General features: G+C 38.1%; 2 protein-coding genes across 2 annotated transcripts; both read left to right on the top strand.

The window, feature by feature from the left end:
- Positions 1-3,637: 3,637 nt before the first annotated feature.
- On the top strand, positions 3,638-7,056 carry LOC140035703 (uncharacterized). Its single transcript, XM_072077039.1, has 6 exons — positions 3,638-3,922; positions 5,507-5,541; positions 5,626-5,717; positions 5,953-6,294; positions 6,395-6,578; positions 6,626-7,056. Exons 2-6 carry the CDS (start codon positions 5,511-5,513, stop codon positions 7,054-7,056), a joined length of 1,080 nt encoding a protein of 359 aa, XP_071933140.1. The 5' UTR covers positions 3,638-3,922; positions 5,507-5,510.
- Positions 7,057-7,395: 339 nt separating this feature from the next.
- LOC113718226 (uncharacterized) lies at positions 7,396-8,648 on the top strand. Its single transcript, XM_027243141.1, has 2 exons — positions 7,396-7,914; positions 7,986-8,648. Exons 1-2 carry the CDS (start codon positions 7,396-7,398, stop codon positions 8,646-8,648), a joined length of 1,182 nt encoding a protein of 393 aa, XP_027098942.1.
- Positions 8,649-9,438: the final 790 nt, after the last annotated feature.

Below are 9,438 nucleotides of genomic sequence, written 5' to 3'. Positions count from 1 at the left end.
GAAAATTGACATGCCACGGGGACTGTACTGGGGAATCTTGTAGTAATGAGACTCTTGATTCCGGTATACTCGAGTATTACCAAAATGTTACTGTTTGGAGTGCGGGCCCGGTTGGGGTATGTTGGGTGGAAGAAATGGAAGTGAAGTGAGGTCTACGGTTTGGTACTCTTAACATTGACGGAGGGTCAATGAGCTTGGATCAAGAATGTAAGCATGGAAATGGGCTCTTGAGAGCCGTCCGTATCCTTTTACCGATTTGTTTTGCTTCTTATTTGTATACTTGAAATGAACGGTTATGCTTATGTGATCTTATATGCTTATGTGGTAGTAACTCACTGGGCTTAAGCTCATTCCGTTCTATTTGTTTTCCTTACAGGAAAATGATCACTTTTGGAAATATCAAACTTGTTGGTTGCCAAATTGAGCTCATGTACATGTATATTTTGAATAGCTCTTTGAATGAAACCCTAATGTGTATTGGGTTCAATTTCTTTTGATTGGCAAACCGAACATGTATATCCATGATGAATCGTTTTGATATGCCGCTTTGGCTTGTAAATGTTACATTGCAATATATATATGTTTGATTGATGTTTGGTTGAACTCCGGATTCTGACGTGGCCGGTACTGTTTATCATCGGCTTCGATTTTCATTTTTTTTTTATTTTGTGATTTTGACTTGTTTGCGCGCGTTGGTGTGTTCCGGAACGTGTTAGATCGACGTCAACTGATCTGTAGTCCTGGCGAGAGTTGGGCAGGCAGTCCGCTAACCCCTTTGGTTCGGCTTAGGGGAAGGTGGGGCTGTTACATTATGCCTTTTTGTAGTATGACTATTTGGTACGGAGTGTGTATCAAATTTGGTGATTAAGAGTGAGTTTTAGATAAGAAAAGTGTGTAATTAGAAGTAATAATAATAAGTTAGTGAATTATAAGTGAAAACCCTAGTATGTGCGAGTTAAGGAAAATGATTTATAAATGATTTTTGTACCTTCTCATTTCCGTCAGGTAATTTTAAAAATATTTGTAAGCGTTTAATTGAACTAGTCAAGTTTTTTTGGTTGTGCAAACTATTTTTGAGTGGAAATGAAGGGTTAATTGGCAAAACATTTGTTTTGAAATTATTGGATATTTGACTTTGACCAAGACTAGTTTTAATTTCACCTTGGAAGCAAAATTTGACCAAAACATTTCATTCCCTTCTTACCTTTTGGCCGGCCATGAAGAGGAAATATCTCCTATCTTGGCCGAAATGTTTGACCAAGGAAAAAAAATCACATGGCAGGGCTAATAATTCATAGAAAATCTGATTTTAGCATATATTAAAACTGAAATTCCTCAACTAAAGCTGGAAATTTTGATTCACCACACAAACCATGAAATTTTCCATGACATCTCCCACAATCAAACTTTAAATCCACTCATGTGCAAGTAATAAAAGAATAGATGGTTTTCTTGATATGGTTACCTTGAAACCTTATGAAGATATGGCAACCAAATGCTTCCTTCTCCAAAATCTGTTCACCCAAACCCTTAATCCTCCCTAAAGATCAACTTCTATGGAGTGACTTGCAGGATTATTGTGAAGTCTCATGATTCAAGCATGGAAAGGTGGTTGAAGTTGAAGCTTATTTTCCTCTTTTCTCTTCTCTCTCTCTCTCTCGGCCAAGAGGTAAGAAAATGGAATGGTATTGTATCCAAAAAGAAAGACAAGTTTTAAAGAAAGATTAGTCAATAGTAGCCTGGATTTTTCTCTCTCTATCATCCGGCCACCAAGAAGGAAAAGAAAAAAAAATGAAAGAAGATAGTTGGTGCATGAAACTTGTAGTAGTTTTCCTTGGTCAAACATTTTGGCTAAGATAGGAGATATTTCCTCTCCATGGCCGGCCAAAAGGTAAGAGGGGAATGAAATGTTTTGGTCAAATTTTGCTTCCAAGGTGATACTAAAACTAGTCTTGGTCAAAGTCAAATATCCAATAATTTCAAAACAAATGTTTGGCCAATTAACCCTTCATTTCCACTCAAATATAGTTTGCACAACCAAATAAACTTGACTAGTTCAATTAAACGCTTACAAATGTTTTTAAAATTACCCGACGGAAACGAGAAGGTACAAAAATCATTTATAAATCATTTTCCTTAACTCACATGTACTAGGGTTTTCACTTATAATTCACTAACTTATTATTATTACTTCTAATTACAAACTTTTTCTTATCTAAAACTCATTCTTAATCACCAAATTTGATGCACACTCCGTACCGATTAGTCACACTACGAAAAGGCATATAATTCACTAACTTATTATTATTACTTCTAATTACAAACTTTTTCTTATCTAAAACTCACTCTTAATCACCAAATTTGATATACACTCCGTACCGAATAGTCATACTACGAAAAGGCGTGACAACCCTAGTACGTGCGAGTTAAGAAAAATGATTTATAAATGATTTTTGTACCTTCTCGTTTCCGTCGAGTAATTTTAAAAGCATTTGTAAGCGTTTAATTGAACTAGTTAAGTTTATTTGGTTGTGCAAACTATATTTGAGTGGAAATGAAGGGTTAATTGGCAAAACATTTGTTTTGAAATTATTGGATATTTGACATTTCACCATTCTGGCCGCATTTGTTTCACCTTGATCTGTATTGAATTAGTATTTGGCCAAAAAACAAAAGTTGTAGTGCTATCTTTTAGCTTTCCAAAGCCTCTAAAAATACCTCAATCGGACTTTTGTAGCCTGAGTTATTGTCAGTTGAACGCAGTGCTGTTAACCAGCCCGATGGTGAAATTCTGGTTCTGTAAACGATGAGTTTGACTTGGATACACTATGAACTGGATTGAGTGGTCTTCATCAAAGTTGTATCCCTTTGTCTTAGCTTCGAAATGGTATAAATCTCACCCCAATCTGATAAGCATAGCTTCAATTGTGACCGATACGCTAAGAGACGTCGAACCTGTTTTTTTTCTTTTTGCCTTAAACCTTATTTCCGGTCATTTCTGTAGCATGGTTTTGTAATTGTATGACGTTGAACCTATTGAACAGCTATTGCAATGAGACTCTTTGCGTGTGATTTTGGGACTAATTGAGGAAAAGAATGAAGCCATAAATAGGTGGAAAATAGGTAAATACAAAGGGCGTGTTGCCCAAATTTGCGCTCGAGGGTTAGGTAGATGTACTCGCGACTTGAGTAAGGGTTGAGGATGAAACTAACTTGAATTATCTAAGGTATTCAAGTCTTCTTTATTAGAGATATATAAGTTAGAATCTGGCCGAAATTGGTACCCTTGGAAAAATGAAATTTACGACTAATAGAAATACGTTTTCTTCGTTTCTTAGACTCAAATGGAGATTTCAAAGTTTTATGAGCGAGCAAAAGTTTTACAAATATTTTACTCATGTCCTTTGATTTAAATGTACTTTTTCACTTCCAAAACTATGGGGGTGTTTGGAACCCAAGTTTTTAAGCAAGTTTGTTTGCTACTAATTTTTATACAACTTTTGCTACAGGAACCCAAAAAACTTCCAAAAAACTTTTTCACTCCCTTGTTAAACTTTCAGCAAAACGACGTCGTTTTGCAGCATCTTTTGTTTTGAAACCCCAAAACACTTTGCCCGACAGAAGCGGTACCCTCCTATACGCAAAGACTTTCCTCGATTTTGAGCTCACGGAAGCGGTGCCCTATACAGCGAGTTAGCGGGCTCACCTGAGCAATTCGGCCATAGGACGTGGAGTGATCGGAGCTTGGAGTGAGGCGTGAGGGTTGGTGCTGCAGCTCTGTATTGCAACAGTGTAGACGCGTGAGAAGCTAGGGCTCGACGTTCGGCGAAGAACAAATTCATCCCCTCCCCCGCAACTGCTCCTCCTCCGACAAATGGCTGTGCCAGTCCGTTTGCCACAATTCTGCTGTGCTTCCATTTAGGTAAGTTTCCTTCAGCCAGTAGCTTAGATTTGAGGAAGGCACGCATCGATTTTTTGCCTCTGAAACCGTGGCATTCCAGAAGCAATTTTTGGGATTTTTTTTTGTTGATTAGTCACTTTGTATGGCGTGCTGTGCTAATTGATTCTTTATTGTTTTGGTATTAAATAAGCCAACATTTGGAGAAAGGCTGAGTTAATTGCCCTCCAGTGGAATGTTACACTTGGTCTCAAGTTCGGACAGAGGGTAAAGCTCTGTGTTGATTAATTTGGGTAATGTGTTAATTAATTCTTTAACATTGGTCTGTGAGAATTAATTTGGGTGCTGCGTTGATTAAAGGTTTTTCACATAATTGATTGCTCTGTGTTGCTCTGTTGCTCCGGGCCAAGATTGAGCAAGTATTTGAAGGAGTTTTAAAGGCTTTGATTGGTCTTGGTGGGATATGAGGTTCAGCTGAGGAGTCCCTTGGGTTACTTGTTCTTGTTATTCTTGCTGTCTTTGCTGTTGTTGAAAGCGTTTCTTTTGCTTGATTGGTGAATTTCCCGGCAATTGTGAGATTTTGGAAATAGTTTTTCTTTTTCAAGATTAGTTTGACAAGCTTCCATTTGATAAAGACAAGCCTTGGACAATGATTTTTTAGACGAATGAACTTGAATAATGAGATTGCCAATGGATAATGAATTTAATTGTTTGTGTGTAAATTTAATAGAATTTAGGTACATTAACGAGGTCCTAATAGTACTGAATAAAAAAAATTCATTTTTTATGATTGAAATTTCTTGGAGACTAATAACTAAGAAAAACAAATTTTTAATAGAGTTCTGATTTTTCTAATTAGTTTCGAAGCGCTTGATACACACTTTCCATCAGTAGTGTATACTCCTGCTTGTTGTCGCTCCTTCTATTTACTTTGAAAAAAATAGAAGGGTTGAGGTCCCAATTAAGCGAGGGCGTTGATTAGGCAAACTATTTATTTTACCTAACTATTTATTATACCTAAATCAATCAATTATTTCTTGCTCTGTAATAAGAACGCAAAGGGTAGATAGGGATGCCAATTTGAAGATGAGTTGGTGAACTATACAAGCCACCACGTTCCTATCTACCTATGAAATTTGCATACTCACTTGAGTATCCTTCAACTTACATCCTTTAGTTTTTACTAGTATCATTTATTTGCAATGTGGTGACTGGTATAACTTCTAAACACTCGCCCAAACTAGAAATCATTTATTTCTCAGTGTCTTGTTTAATTTATTTATTATTTACTATAATTATTTATGTTTCTTGGGTTTGCAACCCAAACTAGAAGGATTCCTTTCTAAAGACTTTTCACTTAAATTGTGTGCTTATTGAGGCTTTGACAAATTAATTCATGAGTAGTAGTAAAGTTTTCATGCCTTCATGATTTAGGTGAAATAGGGGGTTAGCGGAATTAGTTCAAATTCTACTGTTTGCTTAGTAAAGTGGATGGTTTTTCATTTATTCCTTGCACGTATTTTTCTGTTCTATATAGAGGTTGGTAATTTTGCTGCATTCTAATTAATTTGAGATATAGGCATACATTCATTCTTACATTGTTAACAGGTTTATGCCGCCGCGCACTAGATCCATTTCTAGAGGTTTGTTTTGGGGTATTTTGACTTTCACTTGCATGTATTTTTCTGGTAGATATTGTAAGGACTAATTTTCACTTTAATTCACAGTCGGAAAACTCAAACTTCCTGTTTCTGTTACGACTGCTTGGTCCGAGTGTGGAGAGAACGATTTACAGCTTTGCATCACCAATTACTTCAAGGTATTATTGAATTCGTCTCTTTTCACAACCCTTTCACTAATATATTGAATTAACTATTTTGTATGTCCCGTTTTCATGGCTGCCGTGGTTGGAAATTGGTATTATTTGCATATGATTCAAGGGATTTACTTTAATATTTTGCCATATATCTGTTTTGGGGCTAAGATGCTATTCAATTTCTGTTTAGCGTCTGTAATAGTCAATTTTCGCTAATCCTTATTTGTCCTACATAAAGCGTAAAAAACCAATGGCCGGTAAGGTTGGTTCATCGAGGCAAGGTCGAGCCCAATTTCCAATGGAGCGAAAGGTTGAATTTGCGGAGTACTTGGTTGAATTAAAACGGGCTAATAGAATTAACAAGGGCAACTTAAAGAGTGAGGTGTTCCCGGCAATTGTTGATAAATTTGCCAAAAAGGGATGCCACTTTGATATTTCTCAAATCAAGGCGAAGTATTATGCTTTACACCATCAGACTCAAGAATACAATCGCATGCGAATGAGGGTGACTGGGGCCGAATGGGATCCCCTCCTCCAGACTGTAACCATGGATGAAATCAAATGGCAAGATGTGATTAAGGTATTCCATTTAATTTTTTCTTTTCTATCACATAAGCTTATAAAGTATAAAAAAAATTTTAGATATATCCTCTGTGTTAATTTTGGCTTTAAATGTGTAGGAGAATCCATCTTTTGAGACTTACCACAACAAAGATTGCCGTGTCTTCTACATATTGTCGGAGGTGTTTGACAAAATGGATGCCCAAGGCCGATACGCAAGGGACTCAAACCAACCACCAGTTGACATCAATGACGAGATAAGAGCAAGGCAAGGTCAAGCTTTCTCCAATATCAACCTCCAGGGTACGGAGCACGTGGACCTGACTGATGAAATGACGCCTCCTGTGCAGTCAACTGGGAAATCGGATGCCCAACATTCAAAAGGCAAAGGCAAGGGAAAAGGAAGACTCCAGAATCTTCATCTGCCAAAGACGGCGACCTCCCGCCTGGTCTAAGTCGCACCTCATACAATAATGCCATATCTTGGATGGATGCGACGTTTGCTTCCGATCGGAGCACGTCCCAGAGTGTAGATGCCCCACCTCCCCCACCTGCTGCTACTACAGCTCCTCTTGTGCCGATTTACGTGGCTGATGACCCGTACTCAATGGCAAAGGCACGTGCAGCCTTGGACGCACTTACAGGCTTGCCAGATAAAGTAGCTGTAAAAGCAGCTGTTAATTTGGCTGATTCCGTAGATCATCGGATGATGTTTTTGACTCAGCCGAGTGAGGCTAGGAAGCAGTTGTATGCATTGACGATTGGGGGGCCAACTAGATGATTGAGGCCTGCATGTGCCTAGGGGGGGTTAAGCACTAGTTGGAAGGGCTTTCTTTGCATGCTTTAATGACTCTAGATTTGTATTTGTGATTGATGGATGCTGGTTTTCCCTGTTGGGAAACAAATTTGCACTTTGGTTGTTTCATTCATTTTAAAACTTACCATAATGTTTCACCATTTCTTTAATATTTGACTTTTCGAGTTGGCGAATAATAAATAGGAGTCTTTCTTTAATATAAGAGTTGGTTCTCTAATGATCAAATTCCTAGCTTGTTCCTCATTTGGTGCTTATGTATCACTTGTTATCAAGGTGCAGGTGTTTTGCCCAAACAGAACGTAAATGGCTAGGGCTCCGCCAAATTTTGGAGTGAATTTGGATGATCCAGATGATGCAAGACAAGCCGCAACTGCTGTATTAATACTATCGTGGCACTTTCAAACACATCAGGTTCCAAGGACAAGGCAGTTAGTCCATACATGCCTTTTCACAGGTCAGGGTTGGGTTGACGACTTGTTGGGGGGAAAGTGCATCAGGATGCTTAACAACATGCGCATGAATGTGCCCACATTCATTCAACTCTGCCGGATATTGCGTGAAGGTGAATACATTATTGAGGGCCCCTGTGATAAAGTGACTTTAGAGGAAGGAGTGGCAATTGCTTTATATGGGCTGAGCCATGATTTGACACAAAGAGTGTTAGGTGAGCGATTTCAGCATTCCACTGAGACCATTTATCGACACGTGCGCCGCTTGTGCCAAGCTTTAGTCCGATTAGCACCTATTGCTATCCGACATATGGATACGGATGCTACTCATCCTTGGATTCGGAATAATAGAAGGTTTTATCCCTGGTTTAAGGTAGATGCCCGCATCTTAAAACTAATAAGTTTCGAAATGCAAGTTTAATTTATCACGTATTCAATATGTAGGATTGCATTGGGGCTATTGATGGAACACATGTCTCGGCAAGCGTGCCAAGGGGGGAACAGGGTGCCTTTCGTAACAGAAAAGGCACGCTTTCACAAAATGTTTTAGCCACATGTGACCACGATATGAGATTCGTTTATGTCAGAGCTGGTTGGGAAGGGAGTACCCAAGATAGTCGTGTCTTATTGGATGCTATTTCCAATCCGGATGCAGCATTTCCAACCCCACCGGCTGGAAAATATTATGCAGTTGATGCAGCGTACCGACACATGCCAGGATTCATGGCCCCTTTTAAGAGTGGACCAGGAGGAAGATCACAAACGGCACAGAAAGGATTATTTAATCGCCACCATTCTTCGGTTCGGAATATAATAGAGAGGACGTTTGGGGTATGGAAAATGAGGTTCAAAATTCTGGATGGTCCTATGAAAAACTATCCCATTGAGGCACAGAGGAACATTGTAGTGGCGTGCTGCGTATTACACAATTTCATTAGAGAGATGCAGCCATACGACGTCTCCTTACCGGATGAAGTTAATATGGATGGCGGAGGTACTGAGGGAGCTCAAATGCCACAATTACACGTCACTCCAGAAGCACTCCATGATTGGAAGGAATTACGAAATGCAATGGCTGATCACATGTACCTTCACCGAAATGAGTAGTATATGGTTGCCACGCTTGATTTCCACGGGCCCGAACTTGCTCTCAATTGTATAATATGACACTTTTTTTTGAATATTTGGGATGAATATTTGGTACTGTAAAATTTAAGCCTTCTGGTCAATGTTGGGTTAACGGATACTGATAAGGGTTTATTTTACGTATTTTAAAGTATATTTTATTAGTTAATTTAAGTACATTTTATTATACTCTTTACAATGTTTTGGTATTTTATATCATTTTGGTGTGATTATACGTTTATATTATTTGTTTGAGTTATTTTGTTATTTTTCATTTGTAGATATTGGACATGGAGGCAAAGATGACCAAATGAAGTGAAAAAGGCGAAGTTGGCTTCTGGGTGGAAAGCAACTTGGCTTCCGGGTTGAAAAAAATGTAATCCTAATTTTGATACAGTAATATAGGTCACAATTTTTGGATAAAGGGGAAAAAAATTAGGGAGGGAAGTTAATATTTAACACCTAAAAAAAATTTCGTTAAAAAATTTAAAAAATCGCTACAGTAAAGTATTTAGAAAACTTATACAGTAAAGTTTTTTCTACTACTTCTACAGTGATCTACAGTAAAGTTTTAGACAAACTCCCAAAAAACTCAGGTTCCAAACAGGCCCTATATTTATACTTTGTACTAGTAGTTATTCGGATTTTCTTTGGTTCACCTAAACTTTGGATGGTTTAACTGTAATATTTTCTCTTGGTTATTATTAGGGTTCCTTGGTGATTGAGGGTATTATCCGGAAGGAAACTTTGGACGTTATTTTGTTTAAATAGA

Source organism: Coffea arabica, chromosome 2c (assembly GCF_036785885.1).
Source record: "Coffea arabica cultivar ET-39 chromosome 2c, Coffea Arabica ET-39 HiFi, whole genome shotgun sequence".
Lineage (NCBI taxonomy): Eukaryota > Viridiplantae > Streptophyta > Magnoliopsida > Gentianales > Rubiaceae > Coffea > Coffea arabica.
This window is presented reverse-complemented; position numbering and strand designations above follow the sequence as displayed.

Excerpts from the sequence above, each read along its gene's own strand:
- LOC113718226 (XM_027243141.1), top strand. The coding sequence starts at position 7,396 with ATGGCTAGGGCTCCGCCAAATTTTGGAGTGAATTTGGATGATCCAGAT. Across the intron at positions 7,915-7,985 it reads GGTTTTATCCCTGGTTTAAG|GATTGCATTGGGGCTATTGA; the intron begins GTAGATGCCCGC and ends TTCAATATGTAG.
- LOC140035703 (XM_072077039.1), top strand. The coding sequence starts at position 5,511 with ATGCCGCCGCGCACTAGATCCATTTCTAGAG. Across the intron at positions 5,718-5,952 it reads GCATCACCAATTACTTCAAG|CGTAAAAAACCAATGGCCGG; the intron begins GTATTATTGAAT and ends TCCTACATAAAG. Across the intron at positions 6,579-6,625 it reads CTCCAATATCAACCTCCAGG|TCAACTGGGAAATCGGATGC; the intron begins GTACGGAGCACG and ends CCTCCTGTGCAG.